At 33.5% G+C, this 20,253-nt stretch overlaps 2 protein-coding genes across 3 annotated transcripts; one reads left to right on the top strand and one right to left on the bottom strand.

Moving 5' to 3' along the window:
- Window positions 1–941: 941 nt before the first annotated feature.
- On the bottom strand, window positions 942–17,067 carry LOC129249092 (uncharacterized). Of its 2 annotated transcripts, none has more exons than XM_054888719.1 (8): window positions 16,999–17,067; window positions 15,843–16,914; window positions 15,321–15,739; window positions 12,013–12,204; window positions 11,797–11,936; window positions 1,694–2,477; window positions 1,475–1,624; window positions 942–1,403 (listed from the first exon to the last, which is right to left on the bottom strand). In XM_054888719.1, the coding sequence occupies exons 1-8, from the start codon at window positions 17,011–17,013 to the stop codon at window positions 1,305–1,307; spliced, it is 2,871 nt and encodes a 956-aa protein (XP_054744694.1). In that variant the 5' UTR covers window positions 17,014–17,067; the 3' UTR covers window positions 942–1,304. The 2 variants fall into 2 exon arrangements, with proteins under 2 accessions (XP_054744694.1, XP_054744695.1); XM_054888720.1 differs by having other exon boundaries at window positions 17,002–17,029.
- A 2,109-nt stretch (window positions 17,068–19,176) lies between these two features.
- LOC129247728 (uncharacterized) lies at window positions 19,177–20,178 on the top strand. The gene is made up of 2 exons (XM_054887000.1): window positions 19,177–19,640; window positions 19,720–20,178. The coding sequence occupies exons 1-2, from the start codon at window positions 19,269–19,271 to the stop codon at window positions 19,873–19,875; spliced, it is 528 nt and encodes a 175-aa protein (XP_054742975.1). The 5' UTR covers window positions 19,177–19,268; the 3' UTR covers window positions 19,876–20,178.
- Window positions 20,179–20,253: the final 75 nt, after the last annotated feature.

Below are 20,253 nucleotides of genomic sequence, written 5' to 3'. Positions count from 1 at the left end.
TTTAGCCGGCTGCACGCACGAAAAAATGTGTCGTTACCTTGCTCATTAGTGTTACCTTGCTCATTTGTCGTTAGTTTGCTCATTGCCGTTACCTTGAATGAACTGCAAGCGAAAGCGCGGAACGAACGACAAAGCAAACAAAGCAAACGAACGGCAACGTTCGACATCTTGCTCTCTCCTACTTAAGTGAGCGTATATATGTATGCATATGCGCATATGTACATACATATATAAATTCACGTATTTGTATTTGCATATGCCTTCTTATTGATTATTATTAATTTGATTTACTTGAAGAATTTAAAATAAAACCAAGTTTGTTAATAATACCTGTTGTTTTAATGTTATTATTATTTTTTGACGTGATAACGTCTAATAATTCTATGTAGCCGGCTGCACGCACCAAAAAATGCGTCGTTATCTTGCTCATGCGTCGTTACCTTGCTTGAACAGCATGTTATGTTATGTTATGTTATGTTATGTTATGTTATGTTATGTTATGTTATGTTATGTTATGTCATGTTATGTTATGTTATGTTATGTTATGTTATGTTATGTTATGTTATGTTATATTATGTTATGTTATGTTATGTTATGTTATGTTATGTTATGTTATGTTATGTTATGTTATGTTATGTTATGTTATGTTATATTATGTTATGTTATGTTATGTTATGTTAATGTTAACTCATTCTCTATATCCATACAAAATATCTATCAGACAAATAAAATTAAAATTTTCTTTTGAAAAATGCAACCATTCAATCAGTATTTTCTTATGACGTTATCACGTTAAACTATCGTCAGTAAACCGACTTTACAGACAACCTCTTTTTTTATAAATGCTTTTTGGAGTAAAAAGTTCAAAAAAGTTGAAAATTTCCCATTTTTTCACCAATAATTTCATTTAATATTTCTTAATTAGTTGTTTTTACGTTATTTATTGAGGCATAGCAGCACATGTAAGGTGTTAGCTAGTATATATAAGTGCATATACAGTTAAACATTGATATTTCGAACCTTGATAAAACGAAAAACTGAATATAAAAAAATAATCCAGCGATATAACGAACAAATTTTGACCATGAACATCTCTGGAATACCTTTGGAATATATTGACGGTAATTTCATATTTTCCGTTATATCTAAGCTTTGATATTCTATAAATATTTCTAACGGAACTATAGATATAACGAAGCATTTGTCCAACCTCTTCAACTTCATTAAACCGAGGATTCACTTCATTAGTGAGTAATACATTGGGAAGAAAAACAATTCGACGTGCAACTTGTAGCCCACTTGGATTACAACACCGTTGGTTTGTCCACAAAAAGCTTAACGTTGTAAATATCTACATTTGCCAACTCTTGCATCAAGTCCTCGCTTAATTCAACATTTGGGTGCTAGATAAAAAAAAAGATATGTAATCATAAAACAAGCAGTTTTTTTTGTTTTGAACACTAATTGCATTTACAATTTTAGCATATTTCCAAAATTCAAGAGCTTTAAAGTTTTGATTCTGTAGGAGATTGATCAACGCTAGGTAACCCCAAACATCAGGTATATGTACTTTAAAAGTTGTACAATTCGCAAATGCCTGTTCCGCCTCTTCCAGTCTTTTCATCTGCCGAATGAATTTTTTTCAAATTTTATGATTATTTTCTTATCACTTCAGATTTACTTTAAAACGTACTTTAAACAAAGCTTTGCCTAAGCCAAAATTAGCAATAATCTTAACGTCGTCACCTTCACTTTTATTAAATGCTTCCACAGCGTTTTCGTATAGTCCATTACTCAACATATGGAAGCCGTAACGTAGCAAAGCCAAAGAATATAATTGGAATTCGATATCGCTAGATCGCATTAAAATGCTACCATAATTTTGCATTGCTAAATCTATAGCACCGCGACTATATTCCAAATGCCCATTGACGCTCAATAGGAGCGCCTTTTCCGTCTCTTGGTCCTCACGCCCTTTGCTCTTATTGACTGGAAACGATTTGGCTGGATATTTAGCTGGAACTTCATTTGTTAGAATCTTTAGTGTAGTCTGTATAAGATATCGTTCTGATGCAGTGCACTCGTCTTCGCACTCTTTGAAAATGAACTCGGCAAATTTGTACAACCCCAAGCGTATCATCATTTTAAAAACGCTTAAGAATAATAATGCTTTCTTGGGCGAATTTGGAAACTGTATTTGAAGTGAATTTACTAATTCAAAACGATTCGTTGGTAAACCAAGTCCTTCCAATTCAATTTTATGAGGTAATTGCTCATATCGCCAACGGGTATAATTAATGCCCGGTAAATATCCGCAATATTTGAAAACGCAATGCAGCAATACCCAGAAGCTAATCTCGCCTGGAAAGGGCATAATTATGTTTCTCAGATTGACGATTAAGTACTCCATGGCTTTATTAAATGTATCTTCATCTGCCAAATTTTCCACATATATAATATATATTCGAATCAATTCACTGAAATTTAAAACAAATTAATATTAACAGATGAACAGATGAACAGATAAGTGCATAGTGAAAAGTTATTCCATATTAAAATATAAATGAACGAAAATCCTGGCGAAAAGAATTTTTAAGTGGCTGGAATTGCAAATTCTGAAAGCAAAAGCACAAAAAGTGTTTAACAATTTTCTTATGGACCGGAGAAATTAGGGCAAAGCACACAGTTCAGTTATTTTTATCCACAAAAAAATTAGTCTAGACCAGGGGACGGCAATCTTTTGAGTCAGAAGAGTCAAATATTACAATTTTTAAAGTCACAAAATTTTTTCTTGCCAACAATGAATAGTACTCGCATAAATTAAGTTTTTTGATAAAATAAAACTAGTATATTTATTTATGTATAAGAAAAATGAGGTTGTCTGTAAAGTCGGTTTACTGAAGATAGTTTAACGTGACAACCGAATTAAACCAAACTTACGCACATTGTTAAGTAAGTATTGAAAATGGGTTTCGTAAAGTTTGGTTGTAATTCGGAGCAGTGGCAACGGGTACAGCGTTCTTTTGAGCCAGCCATAATGTCGCTTACTTTTTTAACGCTTGGGGCGGAACTGAACTGTCAAATTGACAGTGTGAGTTACAATGTGTCAATATTTCTTTCTGATTTGGATGCCATAAGGAAAAAACGTAAGTGCAACATGTAAAAATTGTTTATGAATTTTTTTGGAGTGGATTTTGGAACAGTGAATAATTTCTTACGAAATTTGAGAATTTAATGTGAAATCCGAATGAAATTATGTGTTCGTGGAAAAAAAAATTTTTTTTCGTTTTTTTTTTTTTGATAAATATAAATGGATAATGGTTAAAAAAGCTCCAATGCTTAATAAAACATATAAATTGAAACGAAAAATTCATGGATGATCAGGAAAAAAGACGATTGTTTATTCATATGCGTTGATTTGAAATTTAAAAACAATCTTCTTTTTTCCTGATTTTCAATTTATATTTTATATTTACTCAAAAACAAATAGAAAAACAAAAAATATTGTTTATGCCAAAGCGCTTGAATAAAGAATAAAGAAATAAATAATATGAAAATCATATACTATTTTCTGTTCTAAACCTTATCTATTCTATTTTAGTGTGCCCAGCGAAGGGGGCCGGGTTTGCTAGTAATCAATAAGAAGGCATATGCAAACACAAATACGTGAATTTATATATGTACATATGCGCATATACATACATATATACGCTCACTTAAGTAGGAGAGAGCAAGATGTCGAACGTTGCGGTCGTTTGCTTTGTTCGTTCCGTACTTTCGCTTGCAGTTCATTCAAGGTAACGGCAATGAGCAAGGTAACGACATATGAGCAAGGTAACACTAATGAGCAAGGTAACGACACATTTTTTCGCGCGTGCAGCCTGTTAAATCGAATTATAAGACGTTATCACGTCAAAAATAACTACATATTTATTCATAAGGTGTGTTTCATAATCATAAGACACCTTTGGTATACAATTTTTGAACTACCATAAGCTTGCTTTTACTTTCCGGAGTAGCTTTTATTTTGCGTAATTTTAACAGTTATAAACTTAAGATATCCATCAATTGTTTCTGGTGCGAAAACTAGCTCTATTTTGTAAAATCGTTATCTTTTTCCAAGAAGCTGCACTTTTGCTAGTCTTTCGGCGTTTCATAATGGTAAGACACTAGTCGAAAATAAGCTTCTGAAGAGACAGAAGGTGCTGATTGTTGTTTTGGATGACTTTAATTATAATTTTATTCAATTTAACCTAAACTGCCGAGGGGTTCAATATTATCACAAGAGGAACGTGGAAAAATTTTGGTCTACAAGGACTCACGCTTGTCAATCAAATTAATTGCAAAAAAAAAAAACAGGCAGAAGTCGTTGTGTTATCCGGAATTTTTTACGGAGTGCTGAGAATTACAACTTTTTGAAGCCCGTGGGAAGAAAATTGTCACTATCAAAGTCGAGTACAGCGAGCAATCATACGAAAAGCTTCTAACTCGCTTAAGACTTGCGCCAACTTGGCCGCTGTTGTTCAAAATAAGATATAAAAAACAGCAATTTAGCGCACATTACAGAGGTGCAATCATTTAAAATTATCAAAAATAAGAAAAGCACCCCATCTTTTGCCACGGCACAAGCTGGCGCATCTTCAGTTTGCAGAAAAACACCTGGACACCAACTGGGATACAGTAAGATATTTGGAATATTTTGAATGTTACCCAATTTCATATTATTTTTTAAAAAGATTATATTTTCGGATGAAAAAAAAGAATGGAAACTTGATAGACCCAATGGGTTTTTAAATTATTGGAGAGATTCGCGCAAGAGCCCCCTATGATTTTCCAAGCGCAACTTCGGTGGAGGTTCTGTTATGGTTTGGGGTGCATTTGCATCGAAAGCAACTCTTGATATATGTAGAATTTACATAATCGCGAATGAATAGTGGGGACTACAAAAACGTTTTGAAAAATAGTATCCTTCCTTTTATTCAGGATAATCGGGAAATGCCCTTCGTTTTTCAGCAAGACAACGTTCGAATCCACGTAAGCAGGGAAACAAGGCAGTATATGACCAATTGTTCCACAGAAACTATGGACACTTGCGTGTTCTCCGAATCTAAACCCAATAGAAAACATTTGAGGTATATTATTATTTGACAACACCAACGAGCTTAAAGCTTCTCTAGATGTAAATTTACTTAAAAAGTTAGCAGAATCGATGAAAAAAAGGTGTCGCTAAAGCAAATGGTGCTTCCATAGAATACTAAAATATTCTAGGCGACAGAAAAACAAAAATTCGAAAGAAGTATACTTTTGTTAAACGATCACTTTAATTAAACAGTGTCTTATCATTTTGAATTAAAAAAAGTTCTAAATTCCTTAATGAAACAAATTACTTTTGTTACTTTAATCAATGTGTAAAATGTTTATTTACCTCTGAAATCTATAAATTAAAATACCTTGAAAAATTAGGGGTGTCTTATGATTACGAAACGCAGGGGGGTAGTATGGTTAATTCGGTGTAAAACAAGCATATTTTTCGAAATTTTTTTTGTCGACACAGTTGATTTATTCAAAATTTTAAAATTACTTCATTATAAAGTCATATTTAAAGAATATTGTGTGAAATTTTCATTGATTTTTATGAAGAAATGAGTTGGTGGCAGCGAATCTTCGCGGACGTCTCATAAAAAAGTTTTATTGCGGTGTCCCTCAGAACTCATTACTGGATCAACTAAAATCAAAAAACCAAATTGATTTCATCAGCTAATAAAGTTTCGCAGGTAACAACGTCGATTTTTTTTTTTTTTTTTAATTTTTTAAAGCGCTTTGAAGTCAAAACACCGATTTTTCATAAAAAAAACTTGAAAACTTTGTTGTTTTAAAATATGACAAAATTTAAAAAAAAAAAACTCGACGTCATTACCTCGTGAATAAAGTAAAGAAACAAAAAAACCAAATTTGAAAAGAATCGGTGCAGTAGATATGAATCTACAGTGGACACCGACCGTAAAAAAGGCAAGTGTGAGAAAAACGCGTTTAAAGATTTTCGGCAGCGTGAAATCCGGTTGGAGAGGTAGATACTTAATCCTTTGTGTCTTTGTCAATTTTACTCTAATGCACTTCAAACTTTCACACAATAATCTTAAGATGTTAAAAAAATTAAAAAAAAAAAAAAAAAAAAAAAATGAAAAAAAAATACCATACTACCCCCATAAGTAGTGTTTTTCACAACAAATTACATAATATACAATATATATAGCATAATTAGATAATTATTTATTTTTTAAGTAAAAATTTAATATAAGGAAACATTTACTTACAAAACTAACTATTACTTCAATAACAAACAATTGAGCAAACAACTTCAATGGGAGTGATGGCTTTGTATGGTTTTAGAAACTTTGGATAAATTTGGCTCATAACTTGTTGTTGTACAATAATTTTCAAGCACGACTTTTTTTCACTTGTTAATTGGCTTCTTACTTTACTTTTAATTATATTCATGCTTGCAGCACTCCAAATACCAACTTTTCAACTTCACTGTAGCACTCAGGAAAACTATTCCATGCGTCGAATATAAAAGGTGGTTAAAATTCAAGGGCCGGTGTTGATTTTGAATAAAATAAAGTTTTTTTTAGGAAATTATTGTCATTTCTCTTTGTTATGATAATATTGGTATGGCTCAATTATGTATGGAACAAAATATCGGTCAAACACAATATCAAAATATCACACCTCCATCCGAAGGTCCGAATTTTCGATGACGCTGAGGCATACTTGAGGTTCTATTCCGTTAATGTGCCGAATTATCTCATCCTTTAGCTCTTGAATTGAGCCCTTGATTTTGAAAGTCGACTAAGTCATATTTTCCTTGTTTCGAGATAATTAGAGTTTTGCGTTTTAAAGGATTAAAAAATATTTTTGCACTATGGAAAATGATTTTTCGACAGTAAAGTAGTGCCAACAAACAAGAATTTATTATGGTTGTGAAATTCATAACCATTTTTAACTGGATATGTACTTTTGAAAGATTGCAAATGACTTAGTCGACTTTCAAAATTAACAGAATGACTTTATAAATGACTTATTCCAAGGCAACATTTTTTTTAGTAATTAACATTTTATTCAAACTCATTTCATTGTAACAAAGTAAATTATTTGTTAATACATATTTAGGGAAGTAAAGTGTTTGTGAAACATTGGTGGGATATAGGGTAGTAAATCCATCATATCTTTATGTTTTTTTTTTTTTGTTATTGGTCTAATAGTTGTGTACAATGGAGGCAAATCAATATTTTTGTATATTTTAGGTCTTCCTATTTTAGGTGAGAGGTCTAATATTTTGAATTCGGAATTGTCATCTAAGGAAGTTTTATAAAACATCTTATATGGAGAATTTTTTAGAAATCTGATCCATTGAATTTTTAGCCAAGACACAGCTTCTCCATTGGTGTTTTTCTTTCTATTATTCGTTGAATCTTTTAGTTGTTTTGTCGAAATGAAATTTTTCGGAGCCATTTGTGCCACCAAAAATGGGTTTTTTTTTACATACTTCTATTAAATTATAATAATGCTCAGGTATGTATAAATAATTCGATTTTTTAATTTTAGTTTCTATCATACCAAAATCGCGATCATTTAGCAAAAAAGAATGGCCGGATACCATAAATTTATACATTTTTCGGATATCTAAGTCAGCACTTAAATACTTTCGACCTGAGGTGTGATGTGATCTCGTGTAATGGCTCTCACATGCTGGAAAACTCAGAATATGTTCTCGTACCACTTTAATTTTATCTTCGTCTGTTTTTCTAGATGAACCAAGCATTTTGCCACGTAAATCCATTCCAGGTGATTTGGCATTTAAGGCACCGCTTAATCTTCCGTAAGATATTTTAAAAGTATCAAAAAAAAAAGTTCTACAAATGGAAACTTCTGAATTCCGTAAATTTATATGATACTTATAACTACATTTTCTCATATATCCTTCTTCATTTCTGGGTCGTCTTTGCTTTATTGATAGTTTTCGAATCAAACCGTGCAGAAACAAATTCTGTTTTTCAAAACTTGCTAATTTCCAAAAAAAATCAAAATTTGCTTTCCTATCTTCATATCCAATTGCATTTATACATTGTTTGGAACAACGGCAATCTTTATGTTCGAAAAGTTTACCACTCACAAGCTTAGACTTTTTTGTTTCATATTCCTCTCCACTATTTCTCTTCATTTTTCTTATATTTTGTGCATAATTAAGTTGATTTCGGCTCCTCTTTCTTGATTTTATGTTGATTTCTTCCATTTGTAGGGGTTCCGAATTCACTTTCACAGTATCAGTTGATTCATCTGAAGACGATATTGCTCTTATTCGTTTCCATTTCTTGGGAGCATTACTTAAACTTCTTCGCAGTACAATGTCTACAATTAACTATAAATAGTACGTTTTTACATTTAAATGATTACTTGATCATACCTGAATCGTTATCTGAAGGCATTACAAAATTATTATTTATTTTCCAAAATTTCTCAGTCGACTATCAAAATGAACAGTTTCCGTATTTTGTTTAACAACCAAAAAATACACTCAATTTTACGAGTTAATTTTCTTGGCATACTGCTAATCTCTTCAGATTATGTTAGTTCATTAGGATTAGATAACAAGTAGCTGATAAACTCGATTTTTAAAAATTTTGACTTAGTCGACTTTCAAAATCAAGGGCTCAATCGTTGCTGGCTTATCGACGTACACCTTTTCTTTCAAATAGCCCCAAAGAAAGATGTCTAACGGTGTCGTTGACATTTAGGTGTGGTTCACATTCAACATCGGCCCTTGAAATTTAACCACCCTATACATAAGTGCCTTAGCTCGCAGCATTTCTTGTAAAGCTGCCCACTTTTGTTATGTACATGCATTTCTGGACCTCCAACAGTTCCAACTTGATTTTCAACTTTGGGAATTTTCAATTCCATAAGTTCTTAAATCGATCAATTGCTTTTCTAGAGATCCAGTATCAATTCCAAATGGCTCAATATGGATTACGTTACTACTTGTGTTGAGAGGATTTACTATGATTGGTTTTATTGGTTTCGAATTGCTCAAATCTGTCAACAAATCCATCTTTAATTTTTTTTATGACTGTGCTGAAGTAATTCGTGTCCGCAGTTGCGATATTGCTTTAGTAATTTTTCTTCAAAACAAACCAATTCTTCTACCAAAACATAGGCTGGGTTTCCCTTTCCTTGCAGTTTTAGATTCAGATATTTAAATTCGCTGTGAAATCCACCGTAAAGTAAAATTTTTGCAACTCTCTAATTCAGGGTGGTTAATGACTTTACCATTTAGGAATACGTGTATATTTATTTGAATAAAGCACAAAGCAATACGTTTCAACCCCTTATCTTTGAAAAGTCATCACACTTTATTGTCAAGAAGGACGTCGGGATACTTAGTCTTCATTTCGTTTAAGAATTTTTTATAGTCAGCGAGTACAAGTAGCTGAGAGATAGAATCGGTGCCTAATTCTCATTTATCGATTCAGAACTATTTTAAATGTTTTTTTTTTGTTTTCATGTGGCTCGGGAGCTGCAGGTTGCCTGGTCTAGACGGTTCAGATGGTTCTAGACGGTTTCATTGCCATGATCCTCCTAAAGAAGGCCGCCATTTCCAAAATGCAGTGCCTTGATTTAACCAGGCACACGCATAAATAGCGACAAATCGATGATCCCAACATACTAAACATATGTCCTGCATATGAAGGCCCCCGCACGACACTAACCACGTTTTCACATGTCCCACTAAACCCAATCATCTTACACCCCTTTCTCTCTGGATCCCAACTGTCGAAACAGCAAGTTTCCTGGACCTACCTTTAGATGAATTAGACGTAGACGACAAGATATTGCTGCGGTGAATACAGCCAAATTCACAAGCACTTTTTAATGATCGTAATGTGTATATTGTATCATAGCCAGCGCGTTGAACGGAGAGTTGATTTTTTTTAGCGTGAACAATTTACTAATAGTGAAAAACTTTAAATATGCAGTTTACAGGAACGGGTGCGATTATCTCAAAGTTTAGTTTAAAAAAATGTATGACTCTTTTCCAACACGAATGATGGATGTCTTAAAATTTAATATAGGATAAATGGCTGCCCACGCGAGGATCCATTTGGCAAAGAATCAAAAATCCTCAATTGTATTGAGATCAATTAAATATTAATCGATAAGAATACCATTGAATGCTTGGTAAATTTTAAATTCTTATTAAGTTATATTTTTTCGCACACAAAATGAGGTCAAAGTAAACCCTTTTCATGGATGCTTATTTCATTATATGCCGTTAATAGTTTAAAATAACATCAGGCAAAGTGACTTCCCTATGTCCCCTATAGCATCACGAATTCCATCTTTGAGGTCTTGAATCGACCCTGGGCTGTTGGCGTAGACCTTCTCTGTCACGTGGCCCCAAAGAAAAAAGCCGCAAGGTGTTAAATCACAAGATCTCGATGGCCAATTGTAATCACCTCTTCGAGAGATAACACGGTTCGGAAACTTTTCCCGTAAACGATCAATGGTTTCGTTGCTTGTGTGGCACGTAGGGCCGTCTTGTTGAAAATAAACGTTGTCCAGATCAATACCAAAAAATTCCGGCCATAAAAAATCGTTAATCATCTCTCGATAGCGAATCCATTCATTCACAACACCTGTTATTGGGAAACCCTTTACTTAAGTGTCAGAACTTGGGTTACTTTTCATTTAATTTCAATAAAAAAAGTAAAAAGTGCTATATTTTTTGAGCATACTGTATAAACAACATGTTAAAGAAGCCCTTTAACAGGAGAATAACATTTTTTTTACTTGTAGGTTCGAATCTCGGTGAAACACCAAAATATAGAAAAAGTTTTTTTCTAATAGCGATCGTCGCTCGGCAGGCAATGGCAAGCCTCCGAGTATATTTCTGCAATAAACCATTTGCGGTTCAAAGTCGGCTTGAAACTGTAGGTCCCTCCATTTGTGGAACAACATCAAGACGCACACCACAAACAGGAGGAGGAGCTCGGCTAAACACCCTAAAAAGGGTGTACGCGCCAATTAATTACTCTGTACAACACAAAGAAAAATAAAAATGTGCTGGCAATGGATTCTGGTAGTGGGACCAACAAAATATATGTGCATGTATCGGCGATTTAATGAAAGTTTTCACCCTTTTGCCCATGCTCTTGGTATATCGGCTAAGGAAACTATGAAATCCTTGCATTTAAGATATAAAATGTGTTCAGCTGGTAAATGTAAAAGGCAACAGCGAATATTTATGTGGAGCTTTTTAACCCTTTAACTCCTCAATGGATGGATCCTTTTTTGTCTATTTTGAGGGAAATGGCAAAAATACCTATAACAGAGGAATGTAACGGGTAAAACAGGTACCACAAAAATATTTGTCATAAAATTCTACTATAAGACTCTTAGACTAAGATACACCAAAGCTCAAAATTCAACTTAAACACCATAAATAAGCCGAAACGGAAATTGAGTACAATAACTTGCATGTATTGATATTTTACTAAAACCATTTTTTCAAAACTCACTAACGAAATAAACATTTAAATACATTTTCTGTTTTGAAGTATATAGAAATCTAAGCAAATTAGGGTTGCCACATACTTATATAAAAATTAAAATTAATTAGCTTAAGTAAAATTTTACAACATTAGCATCAAACGAAATGTGTTTGTGGAAACTTTAATTCAGCAAATTCTTTAACAGGTTTCTTAAGTAATATTAAAAAATAATACAAATAGGTCTTACGTGAAAGTCACAGCCATCTCGAATTGTGCATTTTTTGGTAGCAAATAATACTTCTTGGCCTTTTGAAAGTCCTGTTTTTCCACGTCCATTACAAGTTTGAAAAATGTTAAAATGGTATTGGCAGTAGACAATTTCTCTGCCTGTGCCAAAACAAAAAATGGAAAAGTAAAGCACAAAAGCATTTAAGTATTTATATAAAATCGTTGATTTCTTTACCTTGTCGCAAAATGTTTTTGCTAAGCCTTCCTCCCCAAGCGCAGATAAATATTGCGAAGTTGAGAGATATCTAATAATTCGCCTACCATTTTCCGATTGTGTCAACCAATAATGTGGCACTCGGTTTCCAAATTTCAGCAATTTATCATAAGTACACTGCACACCATAACTGTAGATAGAGGTCAATAGGTTCTGGAAATATATATGTAAGTACACCTACATAAGTCTGCAGTAATGAATGAATAATTCTCAAGAATCTTGTGCCAAAATTTCAAGTTGATCGTAGTAAAATTGACGAAGCTATGAGTATTTGAGAGCCCGTTGCCCAGGTTAGGTCTCTTTACCTGCTCGACTTTAAAGCGTTTTTCTGGAATTTGTTATTTTTGAAGACTGCGTACGCCATAACTCGAAATTTACTAGACCAATCGTTTTGAAATTTTTACACAATAATTGTTCACATAATCCACCTGGTATCCCTGGGAACTTTTTGCTTTTTTTTCTTACGACAACGAAAAATCGAAAGCCGGTTCTTTTCTTCCGGCTTCCAACTGCTACGAAAACTTGACAAATCGACGAAAAAAAGTACTCCCAGAGATACCTCACGAAACGTCGCGTTTAACAAAGCCATTTTGACTAGTTTATTTCAGACGATCCCTTTTTGAGTTATGATGTACACCTCCGGAGATTCACAATCACTCGTTCAGTTTTCAATAAATTGCAATGTCACTTTTTTGAAAACAATATTCAAATGTTGCATTACTCTATGGAAGCTGACTGAGAAAACTAACACTGTCTGTATCGCCAAAAAAAAAAAAACATTTATTCACCGTTCCATTCTGTTATTTATCTTTATATTTATTTTTTGTTTTTGCTTCGCATTTACTTTCCTTAATCTTTAACTTAATTTTAACTTCATCCTCTTTATTTTTTTTTTCTTTTATCTTAATCTTTATAATTATCTTTATCTTTATATTTATTTTTATCTTTCTCTTTCGTTTCGTTCTGTTGTATTTTTATCTTTATCTCTATTATTATCTCTATAGCTATCTCTATTTCTATCTCTATCTCTATCCTTACCTTTATCTTTATTATTTTTCCTACACGAGTACATATTCACCTTCACCCTCGTCCTTATTTTACGTAATTAAATTTATCTTTATTTTTACCTTTACCTTTATCTTTGTCTTTATCTCATTCTTATTTTTATCATTACCGTTAGCCTTTTCTCCATATAAATATTCACCTTCAATTCCATCCTTCTATAAATCTTAATCTAAATCTTTTTCTTAAGTCGCTGCTTTACAGGTTGCTTTAACTCAGTTTCAATATTAAAGCATACATTTAGGAGGTATATACGAGTATGACCCGATTTACACGAGGAGACATCTGGAAGGGAAACATTTTGTTGAAGGGCGAAGGACGGCCGGGGAAGAGAGAAGGTATTTTGTCTCCCGTACTCGGCGACACGCTTTGCTCTTCTTATTCGTATTTCTTATCTTAAAGCAATTTTTGACAGTTGCTTCATTCGTTTTCTTCTTTTGTGGAAGAAAGTTTTAAGTTATGTGTTGGTTTTCAATCAAACGGAAGATAACAACGATGACAAACCTCCGAACGCTGGTTAGGAAATGCACGATTATTTTTGCTAGTAAAGTAGGTATAATTTAAAGTAGTTATGGGACATGTTTATGTTGATTTCTAATTTTTCCCTACATTTCTAGATACTCAAGTTAATTTTAAGTTAATCATTTACATGTGAAGTATTTTTAATTTAATTTTTTTTATTCAAGTATAAGAATTTATAAATATATTTCAATAAAAAAACAACAAATTATTTATTATTTTACCAGTTTGCATTTTTCATTCATATATTTAAGAAACTGTTGTCGAACGCTCTCTGCTTTACATGTAAGCGCGTGCTAGAATACATCCGAACCAGACGATGCTAAAGTATTAAATGTCAAAATGTCGCGGAAACATTTTTGTCCGTGTGTACGCGAATGAAACATCAAAAGAGAATTTCCAGTGTCTCCCTTCCAGATGTCTCCTCGTGTAAATCGGGACTATGCATGGCATAGCATTTGTATTATTGTCATTCTTTAATTGATTTTTTCGCTTTATTAGTCTAATACTTGAAGCTTGAGTCTTCATAAAAATATCTTTTGAATGATATGTTTAGGTTTAGGTTTCGCCATAAAAGTGATGTAAAGGAAATATGTTTGTCTGTTTATAACATACCCATACATACAAACGAAGTAGAGACATTATGATTTGATATGGGTATGACGCGCAAGGTAAAAGCGACAGTTAATATTTATTATGGATGCAATATAATCAAACCTTTAAAAATAAAACTTTTGAAGAAAAAAAAACTGTTAATATCTATTGTGGATGAAATATAACCAAACTTTTAAAATGAAGAACAAGAAGCACTGGATGCAGTACTACATTACACTAAGGCATCCGAAATTACATTAATTGTTTCGATATTTTGGAGCATTTTGAGAAATTGCAATTTAAATTTTTGTTTAATAAATAAATAATTCTTAGTATCAAGGCTATAAACAGAACGCTTAAGGTGATGGGAACCCCCCGCCATTCAATTTCCAAACTCATTGCGGTGATCACTGGCCACTGGGTGATCGGCACTCACGCGGAGAAGCTTGGAATTCCGTACAACCCCCATTGCAGAAGCTGTGGGGATCCTACAGAGAAAGAGACTGTGGAACACTTTCTCTGCAGATGTCCGGCTTTGGCGGCTAGGCGCTTGAGATTCCTCAGCGTCCCCTTTGGGGATGACTTGATGAAATTCTCCAGCCTAGATCCCTTTTCTCTCCTCCGCTACATCAACAGCACTGGATGGCTGTAGACGGTCTTATCTCCTCCCTTAATCCTTTCACAGGTAGTGGTCCACTTTATGGTATCAAAACGGCACGTAAGTGCTACTTGTAGCGTACCTGGGGTACTCTTGCCATCTTACCTACCTACCTACCAAATCTGCCGTATTTGTCCGTCTTTTACTGACAAAACTGTACAATAAACCAATCAGTTGTTCACTAATCCGCGTAACAACCGTCTCTCACACTACAACTTTTACCAGATTAACTGCCCCGGTAATCCGGATTAACGACCCGGTGTGTCAATGCTATTAGACACATAATTTTCAGAGGCCCTTAGCATTTTGCAATTGGATAATAACCTTACTTGCAACGATATTTTTCAAAATGGTCAAATGAAGAATATTTTTCACATCTTTCACATATTCTTTAATTTTACAAATTGTCTGATTATAAAAATCGATACACACTTACATGGAACTCAATGCTATCTTTGGTGGGTTTTCTAATGTTGAAGTCGCAAGAGATGAGCTTGAAAAATTTGTTATTTAAATTCTCCTTGTAGCAACAAAATATATTTCTAGCATCATCCAACTTCTTTATATCATTCTGTATGATGTAAAAAATTAACTCTTTTATTTGCTTTTCAAATTTGTGATAAGCCTCTACGCGATGTTTTAATGATCTGCGAAAGTTTGTTATAGGAATTGGGCGTTTAGTAATTGGCATATCCATACTATTAAGCATAAACGACCCAGTTAGGGGTGTTAGTAAACATATGGAAATAATGGCAAACGTTGGTCCTACTGGCTTAATTACCGAACCAATTTTGCTTCTTGGTCTTTCAATTTTATCCATGTTGTACAGCTCCACTACAAATCTCTTGCTATTCACTATTAACGGCGAATTATGATGCAAAATTATTGTAAATAAAAAGTTAAATATGGTTTTTGTAAATTTTTTCATAATAAATATTTAAATAAATTTTTCACTTGCCATTTGGATAAAGCATTATTGATAGATCAATACGTCCTTGTGCAATTATTTTATCGGGGTTATCGATATGATACAGTTCAACAAGTAGCTGCTGTTCATCGAAAGCTATGACATCTTCCAAAATTCGCACAAATTGTTCGGTTAACACATATCGATGAGTTGAATTATTTCCTATTATATGATTTTCCAAACTGACCGTTTCAAAATTAATTTTCGAGTGTTCGGCGCGTACAAGTTTGCGAAAGATATTAAACACATTTACGTAGGTATCGCAAAAGATGCCAAGACAATTGTAATTTTTAGGCTCATCTTCTTTCAGGGATGCCCAAGTAAGTTTCAAGCTATTCCCTGTCAGTTTTTCATTGCAGAATTTATCGAACGTACACAACTTTATTTTGTCATACTGATTATCTTTGTTGGGAATTTTCGACTCAAAATACAAATCAGCAACCAAGAAATCTACGATGTCGCCTAGATTGGATTCCACATTGAAAATAGACTCGAATGAAATGTAGGCTACGTTGTGGATAGACAGGTCTTTGAGTAACGGTAACAATGCATATATTTCCCACGCAGTCGTGATTGAACTAAAGGAAGTTTTCTTCATCGTTAAAGGATACAAAATGCAATGGAATGTGGCCGATTCACGCTTCTTGGTATATAGCTTCAATAGATCAATATGACCCTGCGCTAGGCATATTAGTTGTTCCTCATAAACTTCTGTTTGTTCTTCTTCCTCATCCTCTTGCTCTTCTGCAGCTTCTTCTTCACGTGGCACCAACACCATTGCACGATGGTAGAGGGTTAATAGCAATGGATTATCACTTAGGATATTCATATCCTCAATATTATCTTGCTCAATCATGAGACTAAAAGTGGGTTTGTACACATCGAATATCGATAGATCAATAATATTATCGGTTGGATAAGCATCCACAAGTTTCGTAAGCGTATTTTTCGCCTGGCTCAAATGTATTTCCAATTTTCCATGAACATGCGGAAGATTCTCAATCGTCTTCAATTTTATGTACAGAAATATCCGCTTCAGATGCGATGGAATTTCCACACTTTCCTTTTCAAAAAGCAAAAAACAAAAAACGAATTGTGTTATTAATTCTTTAAAATAATTAAAAGCGTGCAAATATTAAAAATTTACCACCAATGAAGACATTTTGATGAATTTGTAAAATTTTTCTATGAACACTTTTCATTGAATTGATTATTTGACATAAGTTTTGATTGTGAAAAATTTTCATTTTCCTTAGATTCAAACGCGGAAGTGAAAAATATGGGGTGTGTTTTTAAGAGCTGCATTTTATAGGCACATAGGCCAAGGCGGCCGCCGTAGCCGAATGGGTTGGTGCGTGACTACCAATCGGAAGTGCCTAGGTTCCATTATTCCTGCATGAAACACCAAAATTGTAGAAAAAGTTTTATCTAATACCGGTCGGCGTTCGGCAGGCGATGGCAAACCTCCGTGGGAATTGCTGCCATGAAAAGCTCCTCAACAAAAAATCATCCGCTGTTCGACTTAAAACTGTAGATCCCTCCATTTGTGGAAAGGAATCAAGACGCACAACACAAATAGGAGAAGGAGCTCGGTCAAACACATAACAGAAGTGTACGCGGCAATTATTATTTTTTTGTTTTTGTTTTTACTATTATAAAGTTTTGTTTTACTATCAACAAAATACGTATGATGAAAATTAAGGTGCTACAATGTGGTTGAAGAGAGTTCCATAACAAACAAATTAACGCGACCACATATTTTTAGTATTGTTTTAAGGCGACCCGGTGGTCTAGAAATTTCAAAAATCGAGTTTTGGTTTTTCGATTTTTCGTAAGTATAGTATTTTAAGAATATACTGTGAAATTTTCATGCGGGCTTACCAATATTATAGCTCCTACATCCCATTAACTAGGTAGAGAGCAGTCCGCGCGCTCAAACTTTAAATCCATTTATCTCGAAACTACTTTTTTCGGCCTGGTTTTGTCAGAAAAAGATATATTCAACCGAATTGCCTGAAATTTTAATATGTTGCTCACAACATCATATTATTATTTCAATTATTTCATTTTTTTTTATTAAAAAACTGAAAAAACCCCGATTTTTAAGGTGTCAAATTCAAAACCGCGCCATTTTGTCAAAAAAAAAATTTTATTCTAGTAGCGGAACGTGTCTACAGTCACACTGATTCATATTTTGTTTGGTTTTTGTGTTTCAGACAAATAGAAGAGTCAAAATGGACAACACCGTTCTGGTCCAATTTTTCGGGAGGGTCAACTTCAGCGCCATTTTTAAAATTATTAAAATTAAAAAAATCTTTTTTTCATTTTTATATGTAAAAGAAGCTAAATAAAAATTAAAATATCGTTTTTTATTGTAAAAAAAATTCCTGAAAATACCCTAAGTTTTCGAGCTCTAGACCACCGGACCTCTTAATTTTAAACTTTCTAAAGCCTCCGTTTTTTATGACATCAAATAGGTTCAGGTTGAACAAGTGAATAATAATATAAATCTGTCTATACTTTATAGCTTTGAAATCACTGTTTTAAAGTTCAGAAGCCCGACGCAGCCCTTTTAGCCCGAAGCAACCTTTTCATATATTTTTTTTCTTTTAAGAATATCTTAAGGTTTAGGCTGCAAAGTTAGTTAGGTCGTTTTATTGTCTATAATTTCTATAAAAAAATATCGACACCACAAATTTCAAAATGAGTTTGATTCCAGCAGTGCACTGTGCGGCAACTGCGTGAGAAATGGCAATAAGACTATTAAACGGTAAAGTAAAAATCAACTTAACTTAAACTTACAGTTAATTCCTTACCAGCAAAGCTCTTCGCGAATATGCACACTTACACATCTGAACCAAACTTCTGACAACTTCAGAAAACTTAAAGTGGACTATGCTTCGCTAAAAGTGCTAAAAAAGTATGTAGAAATCTTTTTTTAAATTATCCAAACGAAAAAATTCTAAGTCATTCTGTGAATTATGTATTTACAAGATGTGTATCAATTTCTAAATCAATCGGTTCAAAACTGTTTGAAAAATATGGTTTGGAGATAAACTTAAAAAAGGACAAAAAACTCTGCAGTCTCCTACGTCAACGCTACCTTCAAATAATCATAACTTATCTAGTTATTTAGATATTTAAGATATTCCTACAAATATGTACGTTAAGATTAAACAAAAAATAGAATTTTTGAAAATTTCAAGTCAAATACTACTAAGTTGTATCGTAATAATTTGTACGACTTTTTCGTAACGAACAGTGCCTATCTCTCCACAGTTCACCATTTTTGTTGTCGTTGTTGCAACTTTCCTCCCACGGTTGTCAAAATCAGCTGTTCGATTAAAAGCAATTGATTAATTTACAAACAAAGTGGATACAAAGAGCTCTCAAACAAAATTATAAAAGCTTACTAATATGGGCGCACCCGAATTACCAGGCGATCCTGGAGAGGAAGATATTCACGCGATACAGTCAAATGTACATCATCCTCCAGTGCCTAGCGACGATAGTGATAATGAAATGAACACTGCGGATGCTTACGCTGGCTACCAACCGTTACCCATGGGTGACGATGTCATTGACACATCAATGGATGATAACATTTCTATGGACGATGATTCCGAAGAAACATTACAAATCGCTGATGGTGAAAGTGCTTGTGGAAATGGTGCGCCTACAAATTTGCCAGCGGTAGAGAGTGCCGATGCTGAAATTGAAAGACAGGTGTGGAATGAACCGCGGCCTAAAGAGTTGCAATTGGAATTAGACAATACAAAAACCACGCAGGTAACTAAGATAATTTTTTTTTTATTTTGCATAAGTTTGTGTATATGTATATATGCTAATATAACTACAATAAATGTAGATCTTAAATGTCATGGCAAATATAACACTACCGAATGCTGTGGTGCCGGATTGGGCTGCGGGTGTGCCGGAAGAACGTTGGAAAGAGGAACTATTGCAACGTATACGTCAACGTGAGGAATCGAGTGCTGGGATTACTGAAGAAAGGAGTGCCTAAATAGTATAAATTTCGGTTAAAGAATGAGTGACGGTTAAACTGTGTGTATATGTTTGTATGAAAGTTCGAAAATTTTGATTTAAGAGTAACATTCTAAATAATTGTACGAGTACTAAATATGTATAGAACAGCATTTCATTTTCATTTATAGGCGGTATGTTTTAGTACTTTAAAGAATTACAATCCGACAAATTATTTTGATGTAAAAAAGTATATTACAAACGTTTATTGAGATATTGTTAAAGTAACATATACGGCATCAGAAAATAAAGATCAGGGAAGATGCAATACCCTGAAACAGTTTTCAGCATTTTTCCATCAACCTAAACAGATTGGAAAAACTCATGTCCGTCAGAGTAGTTTATTTTTCTTAGGAAC

Source organism: Anastrepha obliqua, chromosome 5, assembly GCF_027943255.1.
Source record: "Anastrepha obliqua isolate idAnaObli1 chromosome 5, idAnaObli1_1.0, whole genome shotgun sequence".
Classification (NCBI taxonomy): Eukaryota; Metazoa; Arthropoda; class Insecta; order Diptera; family Tephritidae; genus Anastrepha; species Anastrepha obliqua.
Note: the sequence above shows the minus strand (reverse complement) of the source record. Positions and strands in the feature narration are given on the sequence as shown.

Bases quoted from the DNA above. Each gene is read 5' to 3' on its own strand.
- LOC129249092 (XM_054888719.1), bottom strand. The intron at 1,625-1,693 runs GTACGTTTTAAA...TTCATTCGGCAG, and splicing joins TAGGCAAAGCTTTGTTTAAA to ATGAAAAGACTGGAAGAGGC. The intron at 1,404-1,474 runs GTAAATGCAATT...TTTTTTATCTAG, and splicing joins TTTGGAAATATGCTAAAATT to CACCCAAATGTTGAATTAAG.
- LOC129247728 (XM_054887000.1), top strand. From the start codon at position 19,269: ATGGGCGCACCCGAATTACCAGGCGATCCTGGAGAGGAAGATATTCAC. The intron at 19,641-19,719 runs GTAACTAAGATA...CAATAAATGTAG, and splicing joins ACAATACAAAAACCACGCAG to ATCTTAAATGTCATGGCAAA.